The 16,877-nt window shown below is 37.9% G+C and overlaps 1 protein-coding gene and 1 pseudogene across 1 annotated transcript; one reads left to right on the top strand and one right to left on the bottom strand.

Annotated features, from left to right (window-relative positions):
• Positions 1 to 6,303: 6,303 nt before the first annotated feature.
• LOC127687869 (polyglutamine-binding protein 1-like) lies at positions 6,304 to 7,256 on the top strand (annotated as a pseudogene).
• An 8,057-nt stretch (positions 7,257 to 15,313) lies between these two features.
• Positions 15,314 to 15,886, bottom strand: LOC127687883 (cofilin-1-like). The gene has a single exon (XM_052186711.1). It carries the CDS (start codon positions 15,884 to 15,886, stop codon positions 15,314 to 15,316), a length of 573 nt encoding a protein of 190 aa, XP_052042671.1.
• Between the last annotated feature and the right edge of the window lie 991 nt (positions 15,887 to 16,877).

Genomic DNA, 16,877 nt, shown 5'->3' with positions numbered 1-16,877 from the left:
CTCTGGCAGCAGATGGGAAGAGATGCAGAAACCCATAGGCAGATATTACCCAAAGAGGGAATCTAAATGGGAGGTCTCCACTGAAACCCTCTCCACAGGCTCAATGAATCCAAAGGAAGAGAAGAGAGAATGATTTTAAGAGTCACAGGAGACGGGATAGCAAGGCCCTCTCCATCCCTAGCAAGAACATAAGAGTTCAGAAGAGTCTACGGGCCTGCATGCGTCTACAGCAGGTTCCCTGCTTGTATATTATGACTACCAGCTCAGTATTTTTAATGGAACTCTTAAAAATTTTATGAGAACAAGCAGGTCTCTAATTCTTTTGCTTATTCTTGGGAATAGTTTCCTCCTGTTGAGTTATCAGGTTCAATGTCAGTTTGCTTCATCTTATTATATTTTATTTTGTCACGTTTGGCTGTTTTCTCTTAGAAGCCTGTTCTTTTCCACTGAAAAACAGAAATGGAATGAATCCAGAGAACAGAGGAGGTGGGAAGAACTAGGAGGAGTGGAGGGAGGAGAAACTATAATCAAGATAAATTGTATGAGAAAGGAATCTATTTTCAACAAAAGGGGAAACATTTTTAAAATGTTAAACAAAACAAAAAGAAATGAAAGTAACTCTCCTGTAATTCATAGCCATTGTATCATAGATGTATTTCTTCCAATAACTGATGAAAGTACTATAAGAGCATTTTTTAAATTTTTATTAGACATTTTCTTTATTTACATTTCAAATGCTATTCCCTTTCCTCATTTCCCCTCCGAAAACCCCCTATCCCATCATTCTCCTCCCCCTGTTCACCGACTCTTCCATTCTCATTTCCCTGTACAAGCATTTCCCCACACTGGGGGATCAAGCCTTCGTGGGACCAAGGATTGCTCCTTCCATTTATGCCCGACAAGGCCATCCTCTGCTACAAATGCAATTGGAGCCATGGGTCCCTCCATATGTACTTTTTGGTTGGTGGGTTAGCCCCTGGGAGCTCTGCTTGGTTCATATTGTTGTTCCTTCTATGGGGCTGCAAACCCCTTCAGCTCCTTCAGTCGTTTCTCTAGCTTCTTCACTGGGGACATTGTGCTCAATCCAATGGTTGACTGAGGGCATCCCCATCTGCATTTGTCAGGCCCTGGCAGAGCCTCAGGAGACAGCTATATCAGACTACGGTCAGCAAGCACTTGTTGGCATCCACAATAGTGTCTGGGTTTGGTGACTATATATGGGATGGATCCCCAGGTGGGTCAGTCTCTGAATGGTCTTTCCTCCAGCCTCTGCTCTACACTTTGTCTCTGTATCTCCTCCCATGGGTATTTTGTTCCCCCTTCTAAGAAGGACCAAAGTATCCATAATTTGGTCTTCCTTCTTCCTGAGCTTTCTTTTGTCTGTGAATTGTATCTTGGGTATTCCACGCTTCTGGGCTACTGTCTACTTATGAGTGAGTGCATATGGTGGAGAACCTTGTTACTTACTGTGTAGTTACAGAAGGAAATACCATGGACTGGATGAATGCTTCTGCAACTATTTAAGTACTTACAACTCAAGGAAAGCATCAGGGTGCATTAAGCAAATGAGAACGGAGGAAAATAACTTCATAATGATACCCAAAAAACTTAGCTTGTTGAAGTTTTGATTAAGATTAAATAATGGGCGCTGTATTTAGATTAATTAGGGAGAAGATCACAGTAGGCAATAGGTAACTGCATGAAGCCATCTGTTCCCTTTTGCAGTTGTATCTAAGAGCTATGCACATGCATATCAGGGAACATGGAGAATTAATTAGGCAGCAAATGAAATCTCCTCCCAGATGGCACCCATTTCCTTCTTGCAGAAGCAAACCAGCATATCCGTGTGACTTTGGATTCATTCTGTTTGCCCCCTTGAAGTTTTGAAGGACCATTTTAGTCTGACCATTTTAGCTGCCTATTTTTAAAAGTACAGAGTGTTTGAAGAGATGGATTAGCATCTGTAATTCCTGATCCAGGGGATCTGACACCATCTTCTGGCCCCAGTGTATACCCACAACATGATATACACTCACAAACACATAAACAAACACACACACACACAAATATATATAAATATATATAAACATGAATAAAATAAAAGTACATCATTTCAAAGTATGTAGAAGTGAGCTTCAAAAAATACTTGCTTTCAAATAACACTATGAGAATTAATGATGAACTTGACTTTCCAAGTTGTTAGGTATTTTTGGTTCATTTGGGGCTTTGTTTGTTATTATTTTATTTGGTAGACTTTTTTATGACGGGGTTGTCACAGGATCATAGTGGTCACTCTGAAAATGGGCTTATTTCCTTTTGCTAATTCCTCAAAGAAACACCTTTCAAGACCTTTGTAGAAGTTTGTCTCTTCGTTGATTCCAACACCATTAAATTCACAATCAATATTAGCCATCATAGCAGCATACACTTAGATATACCCAGACAATGTCTACCATGTCTAGACTAGGTGAGGAGCTATTTGAGATATGCCCCTTCATGCTGCATAGAAAATAGTGTATTAGAAAACTAAATCATACTTCATTAAAAAAATAGGCTAAACTAAATAATGTAAAGAAACATTAGGGGCAAGACATGGGAGGAACAACTGTCCTTCTAATAGATAAGTACCCATGTATCTCAATAGGCCTCCCCTCAGCATCTGTAGATACTATCTGCTAAGCTTTCCAGCTCTCTGACTCCTACCCAGAAACTGTACCTTTTCACTTGTCCATTTTCATCTTCTGCCTGGCTGCTGCTTAGGTTGCAAGCTTGACTAACTTATTCCCCTCAAACTCCAATATACTGTCCTGTGTGCAAGTTCAAATGCCATTACTACAAATCCAAGAATCTGGACTTAGTACTCTGTGACCTAGAAATAAATTTTAAATGCCTTTGTTTCTTTCATGGAACAGTTTTAAAAGATGAATTCATAATTCCTCTAAGTGCTGGGCACCACTTTCTTTTAGTGTACCTCTTAACAACTCAAGGGGGGTATTCTTTTTTTGTTATTTCTATTGATCTTGCTTTTCCAACAGTGCCTTTAATACATGAATATATTAGGAGATTTATCATTCCTAGAATTCTAAAGACAAAAATTTAAGGATGTTCCCCAAAGACTCTTGTTTCCCAGTAATTCAGCTAAACATTGTTCTAAGTACTGGAGTGAAGGGACTTTATGGATATAATTAAGGTCATTAATCACTAACTTTAAAAATAGAAAGATTGTCTCATATTATCTGGTGAATCTGCCACCAGAAGTGGGAGTCTTGGAAATACTTGGTCTGTTGAGGATGGAATTCAAGATCGGACAACAAAGAATCAGATTTATTGCAATGAGAGATAGGAAAAGCACAGTCCAGAGAAGATTTATTGCAGTGACAGAAACAAAGCATTTACTGCAAAGACACAGAATCAAGTAAAGCAGAGATGTAGGTAGGAAGTTTAAGATTCTGTGTTTGTTATTTTTATGGTAGCTTAATGAGTATTACTGAGCTGGGCTGCATATTCATTGTGTTAAAGTGACTATTTCTATCACTCCTAGCATAATAGATCAGATCATTCTTTTATATTGTTCTTTTCTGTGATTCTCTCGAAAAAGTCCACAGGGTCAACAGAGCAATGTAAATGATATTATAATGAAACGTGTATCTTCTGAGAATGGAAATGATAGATATGCATCATGGAAAAGGAGACCCCCACTCCATACCCACTGCTTCATCAGGAAGAATGCATCAGAATCCTCAATAATGTTTAACTACAGAGGGAGCTATTACAACTGACACAAGAGCCAAATGCCGTTTCACTGGACACCCCACAGATAACTCCTTGTCCAACTATCCTCACATTCAATGTATTCACAACAGTTCTGAAAAGCAGAAGATAAAGTATAAAGACTCAACTAGAAAGAATCGGTTGAAGAAAAAGCAAGGGTCATGCCACTGCAGAAGGAATATTGAAGTGATGCCAAATATGAGGAAGATTCCGTGTCCCATTGCTTGGCTTAGGGAGTCTATGTGCTCTGAATTCAGAGAAACCCTGGGAATTTTCTCTTCACAAACATAGAGCAAGGAAAAGGATACCTGAATCCTATTCTAAACGAATCATTCTCAGCTGTAAGCTTGAGACTACTGAGTAGATTGTTCCCCAAGATATCCTTCCTCACTTAGAGCTAACAGCAAACAACTTGTTTTTGCTCTCCTACAACTCAGAACTCAAGGTAAGCCTATACATCTTACCCTCAGATCTTGTTCTGAGCTACTAAATTAATGATACTGTGTCATAGCAATAGGCCTTTGTCTTTGACCGTAAGAGTGTCATGTCCTAGTAGATAATCTTCAACTTGAATCTCAGAATAAATGGGACATATAGAAGGGGGTTATGCTTAACTCACAGACCCTCAACATGCATGTAAAAATGAAATATTTGCAGTCCCATAGGAGGACCAACAATATAAAAGAACCAGTACCCCCAGAGTTCCCAGAGACTAAACCACCAACCAAAGTATACACATGGGGGGACCCATGGCTCCAACTGTATATGTAACAGAGTCTGGCCATGTCAGAGATCAATGAAAGGAGAGAACCTTGGTCCTGTGAAGACTCAATGCCCCAGTGAAGAGGAACGCCAGGACAGGGAAGTGGCAGTGGAAGGGTTGGTGAGCAGGGGGAGGGAGAATGGGATATGGGGTTTTCATAGGGGAAACAAAGAAAGGGGATAACATTTGATGTGTAAATAAAGAAAATATCTAATAAGAAAAGAATGAAACATTTTTCATGGAATGATAGTAGGCATTAGAAAGTGTTTGCTATTATAGCAGAATGCAACAAAGCTTCATTTGTCTATGTCCATTGCAATTATTAGCACACACATATACATTTATTCACATTTATGCAAAAACACATGCACATACACACATGACACTAAAACAATCACTCAAAAACATGTTTAAAATGTTTAATCAAACTTTCTCATTTCTATATGCATCAAATATGAAAATCATCATTTCATCCAATAAGATTCTCATCCTTTCTGAGATAGAACCTGAGAAGGCTTTGCTGCTAAGAGCTCAGGCATGAAGTGCTGCATGGTTACATGTATGAGACCTGTCCATTATCACCTAACCCATCTGTCCTGGGTTCTCCCAAGCACTTTACTACAGTTCTAATCAGTGTTGAGTTTCTTAGGTAAAATGTACCACTTCTCAAAACTTTAGCCATCTTGGTTCAGGTTCTGCCCCTGTTGCTTTCAAGAAGTATGACTTATCTATCTTCAAGAGTTGGGTAACATGGTCTTAATGGTCTGATTTGACATTCTTTTGCCTAAGTTTGTGGCTAACTACATGGATGACTGGGGCAGATTAGAAGAGTTAGAGTACTCATCACACTCCTAAAATATTTTAAAAGTTTCTAGTCAGCTCATCAACACAAGTCATATATTTTCTCCATCCCCTCCGCCTCTTCCACTTCCTCTTATGAGGTTATAATTATTATGGATGGGATATAATGGTTTATAAACAATGCTCAAATTCCTTGATCCCAGAAACTAATTTTTCTAAGATAAGCATCTAAAGCAAAATGATCTTTAATGACTCCATTAAAGAAGGAAATCTATCTTTTATAATTTCTTGACACTACTTACTTCCCAACATCATTAACTCTCCCACAAATGAAACATAAACTAAATTATGTTTAGAGTATTAGTCTGCAGTACCATTGCTAAAATGTAATTCATTAGAAATCACAAACCGAAAATCCAAGGGAAATGCTTTGCAGTATTTCAGATATTTATATGAACAATTTCATTAATGCTATTGATCAGTTGATTATCAGAGGTATATTCTTCATTTAATTTAATAATTAGTGAAATTTTTCTGGATTCATTTCTAACACCAATTAATCCATGTAACTTGAACAGAAAGAGTAAATCTATTAATTCTAATTAATTTCTGTAAACAGAAACATATAAATCTACTTAATTTCTATAACAATTTCATAAAATCTTGCCATAACACATAAGGAGTATATATGCTATAAAGAATTTTTAGTTAATTAAAATTTAATAAGATGACAGGCAGGATTTTAGGCAATGTGAAGATTTCATATATATATATATATATATATATATATATATATATATATATATATATATATATATATGCTTTATGTAGTAGAGCATCATCAAAATGATGTTTATAACATCCATCAGAAATCAACTAATTGGGCTCTATTAAAAATATGATGCTTAGAGGAACTGGGTCTTTTGTTCATTCTGTCTGCACTGCTCGGGTCTGGTCAGCAACCCACTATGCTGCTCCCTGTTGCACTATAGACTCACTTGGTGAAGCGGGGCATCCTGAAACATTTGGAGCCAGTGGAAGAGATTATTGCTGAAGACTACAATGATGATTCTGTTGACTATGAGCCACCCAGATAGAGCACCTGCCACTGAGCTGGTACAAGGTGTTTGACCTTTCTTGTGGACTCCCTTACTACTGGAATGTGGAGACAGACCTCATGTCCTGGCTTTCACCACATGACCATAACTTTGTTGTTACCAAATCTGCCAGAAACTCAGGAAAAATAATGCAGATGCTGAGGACAAGTCGGACAGGAATCATGAGAAGTTGAACAGAAATCATGAGAAGACCTTAGTTACAAGAAGCCAGACAGGTACTGTGACAAGAAAGACCAAAACCACAATAAGTAGGTGAGAATGAGAGCAGAACTCTGACAAAGAGAAAAGGGGGGGGGGGGGAGAGAGAGACAGAGACAGAGACAGAGAGACAGAGAGGCAGAGAGAGAGAGAGAGAGACAGAGACAGAGACAGAGAGACAGAGAGGCAGAGAGAGAGAGAGAGACAGAGACAGACAGAGAGAGACAGAGAGACAGAGACATAGACAGAGACGAGACAGAGACAGAGACAGATCAGGACAAGGACAGGATCTGTTTGTGACAAGGCATACCAGGAAGAGGGCAAAGATCATTTCCACCATTGCAGACAGGAACTGGTTCCTTACCCCAAGAGCAAGAAAGTGGTGAGCAGGAAAGATGAAGAATTAGATACCATGGACCCCAGTGTCATTTAAGACATACTCATACTCAGACGCACCCTGGGGTACAAGGGCAACGGGACTACTTGAGGCCAAGACTGGGGCTGACAAGACAGCAGCTGGGCCCATCTTCCAGGAGTCCATACCCTTTCCCAGATACTGTCTCCATGCCAATGCTGAGGCCTCCAGAAACAAGCAGCAGGACTAAACCTTTGTTCTGTACCTTCAGGAGTTTGCGTTTCTGTGTTTCTTCCTTGTGGCTCTGGGGATAGGACCTATAGCTTTGCACATGCTGAATAATTATTCCACCAGTGAGTGATACTCTCACTGTTGTTCTTAATAAAACTTTTATTTGTGGATCATAAAAGTATATATGACAGTGGAGCTATTAGCCAGAGATGTTCCACTCAGAGTCCTCTTTGTCCTGTCCATGGCTGAGCAGCCCATTAGCTCTTTACACAACAGACAACTTTAACATGCGATAAATAACAGTAGCTCATTGGAAATAGTTTAAACTTAGCTGTTTTTAAAGGCTTAATCCTTTACATTGTGTCTGAGCTGGAAACCTAATATTCCAAGATATCCAAAACATAAGCAATTTAAATAATCCAGTTGTGCCAGTCAACCAACTGACCAAGGGACCACTGCTCAGTAAGGTATGGCCACTCCTGGGAAGGCATGTGCGTTTTAAATACATGCCAAAGAGGTATGTGGAATAATTAGCTATTAAATGACTCAATGTTCCATTTTTTAGATCTAGCTCTCTGTCCCTCTCTGTGTCTATCAATCTATCAATCTCTCTTATTCTCTCATTCTCTCTCTCTCTCAACTGTCTACTTGTCTGTTCTATAATTAATATATGACTTGTTGCCCCCACCACTCATAATGTAAACTTGGTAGCCAGTGTGAGGAAACAAGGCCACCTCCTAGATAGACCTTTAAAGGGTGGGCCTAGAAGGAGGTCATTAGGTCATTTGTAACTTGGCTCTCTGAGAGAATAGTGGCTGCTATGGCACCCCAAGTTCTTGTGAGAGTGGGCTGTTAGAAAAATAATCCCAAACTCTGCATTGCTTTTGGCTTTGTACCTCTCCCTAGGTCTGCCTACATATTTCCACCATACGGCTCTGTACTGTGAGTTCCATTGTACTGTCAGAACCAATGCAACTGACTGAGGGGCCCTTTCAGCCTCTAGTATTATGGGCTGAACAAGTCTTTCCCTTAAAATGATGCCAAGCATTAGATATTGTCTAATAATGATAAGAGCCTCAAATGTATGCAATTAAGAAATAACATAGCTAAATTATCTCATGTTTTTTTTTTTAAGAATGCATACACATGAGTTTGAGAAGAGGCTCAGGAATTAGAAGCCCTGAATGCTCTTTCAGAGCACCTGGAATCTACATGGCTGCTCATAGTTCTCTGTAATCCCAGTTTCAGGGATTCCAATCTCCCCTTCTAACCTGCATGGGTACTCTATGCACATGGTACACAAAAATACATGCAGGCAAATCATTCATACACAAAAAAGGGAAAGAAAACACAGATACTACTCATGTGATTTAAGACATTAGTTTACCTTTACACTGTTATACCTGAAAAAAAAAAACCCCAAAGATGTGCTTTATATCACCCGACTAAGAAATAATAGCTTTTCTATTTCTGCCATTTCACTTAGAATACCATTTACAGATTCATTTATTAAGGGGTATTTTTTAGGTTACTACTTTAAATGGCCACTCAGCAAAGCAGACATCAAGTGCCCATACTTAGAAACAGACACATATATTATTAAGATATATTCTCTGAGTTTACAAGAATATTTTCAAAATAGTTTTATTAAAAGTATGTAATGAAGCTGTTAAATTTATATTATCATTACTTTCTCCATGATAGTAGGGTCTATAGATTTCTTTTTATTCAGCATTACATTAAACATTGATCTTAGTACCTATAAAGAACTCAATAAATATATGTTGCATGGATAATAACTAAATCAATAAATAGTACATTAGTAGATTACCATGTGTTGATCGGTTTATATATCACAGCATTAACTATATTGAGATCATGTGAGTTTTCTTCCTTCACCTCATTCACTGGACAATAAGGTGATTCTTGTGGGTGAAAAACTCATTCCATTTATCTCTGTAAACTCAATTCTTTGTTCGTGGGAACTCCACAATAACTGCCTGTTGAATCCATAATAATTTCTAAAGACAATGGCATACAAACAATTCAAGCATGCTGAGCGTGGTGGCCCACGCCTTGAACCTAGACTCCAAATACATTGGTCATGTTGCATTGTTTATTTGCATCTCTCATTAGCATAGAACTCTCCAGGTTCCCTAGGTTGGCTGGCCCAGGAATTTACTTCTCTCTCTTTCTCCAGTGCTGAGATTATAAGTAATTCCCCCATGCCCAGCTTTGTTTCTTTTTGTTTTGGGGATTAGACTCAGGTTCTCATGCTTGCAGGGTGAGCACTTTACCCACTGAGTCATCTTCCCAGCCTCTACCTTGGTTTTGTATGAGACGTACATAGCACAAGCATGTATTAAAGTGCATTACTATATTAATATTCCAATGTGTGGAATATCAGTCAATGTATCTGTTGGTATATTCTCTGGTTCTTTTGCCAACCAAGAAAGCTGAGATGAAAACTGTACTTGCCTAAACATTGATCATTCAGATTCTAAGGGATAAAAAAATCTTTTTTATTATACCATGCCATTGTCATTGTATAGCATTAAGAGGGGATGTTTTGAATATCCATACCCATAGAGTATAGGCCTTTAGAGAAGAAGGATTGCTATTGAATTCATCTATGAAACTCCATACATTACATGTATCTTACATACAAGTATTAATAAAATAGCTAGGATTAAATGGAAGAAAAACTCTATTGGATAACTGAATTGATCTATAGGTAAACACTGAGAAAACCCAATGCTTCTTCTTCGGTATTACAGATAGCATCTTGGGTAAAGACCAAAACCAACATGTGCATTTGTAAATTTCTATAAACCTTTAGATTCTTTATGTCAATATCAAACAAAAGTCTTTTTTTTTCACAGTTCTTTGAAATTTCAACCCTACTAAGGGAATTTTTGATTTATAATAATGAAGTTTTAGACTCAGCTATAGATATTTTGGGGTAACAACAGTATAATTCTTAGTACCTAAAAGTCCCTGGATTCACTCTCATTGCAGCATGACTAGAGATAAGCTGAGGTGATCACATAATGAAATATAGTATTTTGTATATTGTAAATGAAAATATTTCAGCATATTGTGCTGGTTTAAGTGAGAATGGCCCTTATATGCTTATATGTTGGAAAGCTTGGTTGCCAGTTAGTAGAACTATTTGGAAAGGATTTGGGGGTAGGGTCTTGTTGGGAGATGTGTATTACTGGGGTAGGCTTTGAGGTATCAAAAGCCCACCAGAGATAGCCTCCCCCTCCCCTGCCTGCTGCCTACTGATCAGAGGATGAAAAAGTTACTGTGCCAGTGACATGCCTGTCTGCTTCCTGCTATGATGACCAAACTAACCTTCTAAAATTGTAAACAAGCCTCAATTACATTCTTTCATAAGTATTCATAGTAGCCATTATTTCTCTTTATACAAACAGAATAGTAACTAAGATAATGTATTTCTGAAACATTGGTAAAGATTATTTCATAAATATATCCTTATCAAATATATAGAAGTAAAAGTATATATAATAAGATGTTAAAATATTAAACAGTAATTGTCTCTGCTTGATTACTTATATTTTCAAGTATGTTTTAAATTATGGTTTTATGTACAATAAAATAATGTTTTAGTGATAAAATGTGGCCTATTTAAAAGATTTAAAATATGTTGAAAATTCATCTAAGACAACTTAAAAAATAATAGTTGACCAAATACAAGCCATAACATTTTATCTTTAACCCTATATTCATATTGTGAACCAGATAGACCTTAACATAAGCAACTCTGCCTAATATTTACATAATATCTACCTGGGACAAACTGTTGAATGCATAATGTTTCCTGACCTAGTTGAAAATGTAAGAATTAAGTTAACAGTATAAGTTTTTGATAGTAGACATTTTTGTAACATTTTGCTTCTTGTTTTAGTGTTTCCTTGTTTAGAAGGCTGGTTAATTTTTGATACAGTTCTCATAGCAATGTGCACTGTCCTAGGACTCATGTCAAACCTATGACAATTCTTCACCATTAACTTTCCAAGGATGAGCTATGACATGCAGCTTTATATTTCCTACCTGATGTAACCATCCAGGAACCTTGTCCCTTGAAGAGTGTCAGAGATCATACAGAGCCTGCTGCATGCTAGGCAAGCACTCTGCCAGGGAACCATCCCTCCAACCTGTCTGTGATATTTTATTTTTTTTGTTAAAAGTTCTTTCTGAGTTGTTCAGACTGCCCTTGACCTTCATCTAAGTACAAAACTAAGGATTATTTTTTTGTAGATTTATTTTCTGATACCTTGTCAAAACAAGTATCCTGAGGAGGTTTTGTTAACTTAAAGAACATGTTAAGGTTCTGATAATCGTATCACCCAAGATAGTCATTTAGGCACTCAGTGGTTGTCTACCTTCCTACTGCTATGACCCTTTAATACAGTCCCTTATGTTGGGCTGACCTCCAACTATAAATTCATTCTCACTGCTATTTCATAACTGTAATTTTGCTACTGTTATGATTCACAACATAAATATATGTATTTTCTCATGGACTTTTTTCCTTATATTTTTTTATTTTTATTAAACTCATTATTTATCTTAATTTTTAAAACATTTAGAATATTCTACTGTATAGTTAGTATTCTATTTTTCTCAATATGTATCATGAAGGTTGATATACATTTGTTTAATTTTAAACATTTAATTTATTTACATTCCAGTTATTGACCTTCATCCAAGTACAAAATCAGTCCTTTTGCTCTTTTTTAATTAGATATTTTCTTTATTTACATTTCAAATGTTATCCCTTTTCCTGGTTCCCCCACCCTGAAAATCCCATAAGCCATCTCCCTTCCCCATGTCTTAGGCAACCCCTGTGAAAGTGTGATTCAACTCCCCAAACAGTTCACGATCACAGGTTAAAAAACACTGACTTAAGTGCATAGTAGGAGATGAATGTCTGCCTCTGTACATTAAAAATTTAATTTCCTTAAAACTATTTTTATATAAATTAGTACTGTGCTAACTCTACCTAATAGAAAATATAGATTAGTGAGCCTCCTACTTGTTTCATATTTGAAATGCAGCCACTATAAAAATTTTCATAAGTATTATTTTATTCAGTAGTTTTCTATGGAAACCTATATATTAATATATACATACATAATGCATAATTAATGACATGTATGTTGTGTGTTTGTGTTCTTGTTATAATAAAGAATTGTCTTCTCATCTGATTTGTTCTCACTTAATAATGTCTTCCTTCTGCTATATCAGTAAATGATGTGTCTCATTATTAAGGAATTTTTAATGATACACTTTTTACTATTAATTAACTTTTTACTTTTATTTATTTATTTTGAATAGAGGTCCATTATTAGTTCTGCTTCCATGAGTGGCCAAGATCAAGGGAAAAGGGAGGGCACCCAGCTGGCACAGCGAAGGTCATTCCCACATTTCCTTTACACATAGAACAAAACAGAAAAGCACAGTGTAACTGTTGTCATTAGAAATTGGCAGCATAGGATAGGGAGGGATGCAGAGTATACGTGTCATTAAAAAAATGAAAGCTCTATCTCAGAGCAATAGTGATAAAAAACTGCATGGTATTGGTATGCAGACAAGCAAGAAGATCAATGGAATAAAATTGAGGAACACCCAGAAAAGAACCCACACACATACAGTCACTTGATATTTGACAAAGGAGCTAAAAACATCCAGTGGAAGAAAAACAGCATTTTTAACAAATGGTGCTGGATCAACTGGAGATCTGCATGCAGAAAAATGTAAATTGACCCATTCTTATCTCCTTGTAAAAAACTCAAGTCCAAGTGGATCAAGGATCTACACATAAAACCAGACACACTGAAGCTTATTGAGGAGAAAGTGGGGAAGAACCTTGAACACATGGGCACAGGGGAAAAGTTCCTGAACAGAACACCAATGGCTTATGCTCTAAGAACAAGAATCGACAAATGGGACCTCAAAAAACTGCAAAGCTTCTGTAATGCAAAGGACACAATCAATAGGACAAAGCGCCAACCAAGAAATTGGGAAAAGTTCGTTACTAACCTTACATCAGATAGAGGGCTAATATCCAATGTATTCAAAGAACTCAAGAAGTTAGTCTCCAGAGGGTCAAATAACCCTATTAAAAAATGGGGTACAGAACTAAATGGGGAATTTTTAACTGAGGAAACTCAAATGGCTCTAAAGCACCTAAAGAAATGTTCAGCATCCTTAGTTATCAGGGAAATGCAAATCAAAACAACACTGAGATTCCATCTTACACTGGTCAGAATGGCTAAGATAAAAAACTCAGGGACAGCAGATGCTGGAGAGGATGTGGAGAATACTTCTCCATTGTTGGTGGGATTGTACCACCACCAATGGTTTTCCAAGTTAAAACCACTCTGGAAATCAGGTTGGCAATTCCTCAGAAAATTAGACATAGTACTATCTGCATACCCAGCTATACCACTCCTGGGCATATACCCGAAGATGCTTCTACATGTAATAAGGACACATGCTCCACTATGTTCATAGATGCCTTATTTATAATAGCCAGAAGATGGAAAGAACCCAGATGTCCCTCAACAGAGGAATGGATACAGAAACTATGGTATATATACACAATGGAGTACTATTCCACTATTAAAAACAATGAATTCATGAAATTCTTAGGCAAATGGATAGAACTAGAAAGAGTCATCCTGAGTGAGGCAACTCAATCACAAAAGAACACACATGATATGCACTCACTAATAAGCGAATGTTAGCCCAAAAACTCAAAATAAGCAAGTTACAATTCACCCAGCACAGGAAGCTCAAGAAGAAGAAGGACTTTAGTGAGGGTGCTTTGGTTCTTCTGAGAAAGGGAACAAAATACTCACAGGAGCAATAATGGAGAAAATGTGTGGAGCAGAGACTGAAGTAAAGGCCACCCAGAGACTGCCCTAGCTGGGGATTCATTCTATAAACAGTCAACAAACCCCGACACTACTATGGACAATAAGAAGTGTATACCAAAAGGAGCATGCCATGGTTGTCTCCTGAGGGGCCCTGCCAGAGCCTTACACATACAGAGACAGATGCTAACAACCAACTATTGGACTAGGCATGGGGTCCCCAATGGAGGAGCTGGAGGATGGTCCAGAGGAGCTGAAGGGGTTTATAGCCCCATGGGAAGAGCAATGATTTCAGCCACCCAGCACCCCAAGACTCCCAGGGACTGAACCAAGGGGGCACACATGGTTCCAGCCAAAAATGTGGCAGAGGAAGGCCATGTTGGGCATCAGTGGGAGGAATGGTCCTTGGTCAGGCAAAGGCTCAATAGAGGCCCCAACAAAGGGAAACTGAGGGGGGGAGGAGGGAGTGTGCTAGGTGGAGAGGCATATACGTGGAGGCAGGGCGAGGAGCTGGGGGTCTTAGTGGAGGGGGTAATCGGGAAAGGTTTTACCATTGGCAATGTAAATGAAGACAATATTCAATAAAAAAAAAGAAAAAACTCAGGAAGATCTGAGAGGAGACAGACCAACAGAAAATATTACATGACAAAAATATGTTAGAGAATAGATTCATCAAACAAAACTTTGAACTTTTGTTTTTACTATTTTTCCATTAGGATGAGGAAACACATGTTTTTAAGTAAGTACACAATAAAGTTTTTCAGCTTTTGCTCCCCCAAAAAAAGAAGAAAAGAAAAAGAAAGCTCTCCCAAAACTGGGTGCCTGGAACAGGACTTGTTCTGCTTCAACCCAGGTTGAATCTGAAGATCAAAAACAGTTTGGGGAAGCCAGAACTATCGGGGATGAAGAGAGGACTGTACAGAGGGTGGAAGGGATGTTTGGCAACTGGGATGAAGAGATTGTCCTTTCCCTGATGGGATCCTTCTAGACCCTTTGGCTTTAAAGGAAAGAGGTAGCCTGCAACACCCAAGAGCAGGTCTGGGGCTGCTATATACTCCAGGTAGGGACTGGAAACAGTTCTTTTAAGAGGGAGATGCTGGCACTGACACCACAGTTTTCTGACAGAATGCAATGATTCTTGATCTCATAGCAGTTTGCTTGTATTTATGCTTTATATTCCTGTCATTTTCTTCTTCATGCCATCCTTAGAGCTGGCAGAGAACATTTTGCTCTTAAGGGGTGCATTCTTCGGGGCCTGGAAGATACACAGCAGGGCCTCCTGCTTGCTCTCCTTGGTCTTGTAGGTTGCATCATAGAGAGCACAGCAGCAGTCCTTATCTGTCAGAACCTTGACAAAAGTGATGTAGGGGTCTTCCACAGTCCGTCCCACATCTCCTACCAGGCGCGTGCTGCGCTCCTCCAGGTTGGTCTTATCCTCACTCAGGCAGAAGGCATGAAGGCATGCCTTCACGTGTTCCTTCACTCCCAGTGTCGAGGACTTGAGAACTTTCCTGTCATTGACCACCTTGAGGACACCACTGCAGACACCAGTGGCTATGTTTCCAGAAGTGAAAGGAAGAAAGAGAGAGCTACAGAAGAAATGAACCACTGCATTGCTGCCAGAATCCAACTGAAGAGAGGCATCATATTTGAAGCCCATACAGCAGTTTATAACAGCCTCTAAGTCCAGTTCCAAAGGCTCCAATGCCTTTTCCCAGGCTCCATAGACACCGTGTAAACACATAGTACACATACACTTGAGCAAGCAAGACACGCACACACATATAATATAATAAACAAATCTTTGAAAGCACTTTATAATACATTTGAAAGGCAATAAGTTGACAATAGGCTGTGGTCATAAGTGATAGTCGTATGTTTTCTGTTCTGTAGGTACTAGATTCTTATTACTGTATGCATACCTATTTTTCCTTGCTATGTAGCCTAGGTTGGCTTCAAACAACTGACTCTCCCAGTCTACTTTGTTAGAACAGATATAGCAAGGATGGGCCACCATTTCTTAGCACTTGTGAAAAACTGTTATTTTCTTTTATAGCTAAATTGTTAAAAAGTTGTTATTTTCTTTATTTTAAATAGTGTTACCTATGTTTAGAATAACTTTGCATTATAACTCAAATATAATTTATCATTTTGCTTTACATGCATATTTTAATGAATTATTAAATGTATTAGGCCTATAAAGATCTTCTCTACTTAAATGTTTATATAGTCATCTCTAGCTTGTAGAAGTTCTATCAAAATAAACAATTAATTTAGTTTAATTACAAAGCTGCTTTTATGAGCTTGCATGTCATCAAATAGAATTTCCCTCAAGACCCTGGAACACATTTCATTGAAATAAATGGTAAGTTTCATGCTATGAACGAAGTCACAGAAAAAGAAGTCACATTCTCTATTGTGCATTTAGAAGACTAGATACAATATGCACTTAATTGTTGCTCTTTAAAAAGGAAAATGCATATATCATTGGAAGAGTCATGTATTTTTTAAATGGGGAAGTGTAGAGTCATGTCCAAATGCCAGATGAAGAAATTGCATGCTACATATAGATAGTTTCTGGGTGATTTCTGCCTGAATATCACAGACTGATGAAAACCTTGATGTCTGAAACTTATTCAGGTCACCGGAATGTTCAATTAGTCCTGTAATTAGGAACATGCTTGGGATTAAAGTTAATTTTAGACTATTCACCATGGATTATTTTTTATAAATGA

The sequence above is a fragment of the Apodemus sylvaticus genome, chromosome 6, assembly GCF_947179515.1.
Source record: "Apodemus sylvaticus chromosome 6, mApoSyl1.1, whole genome shotgun sequence".
Lineage (NCBI taxonomy): Eukaryota > Metazoa > Chordata > Mammalia > Rodentia > Muridae > Apodemus > Apodemus sylvaticus.
The sequence above is the reverse complement of the archived record's forward strand: the minus strand, read 5'-3'. Positions and strand labels throughout refer to the sequence as shown.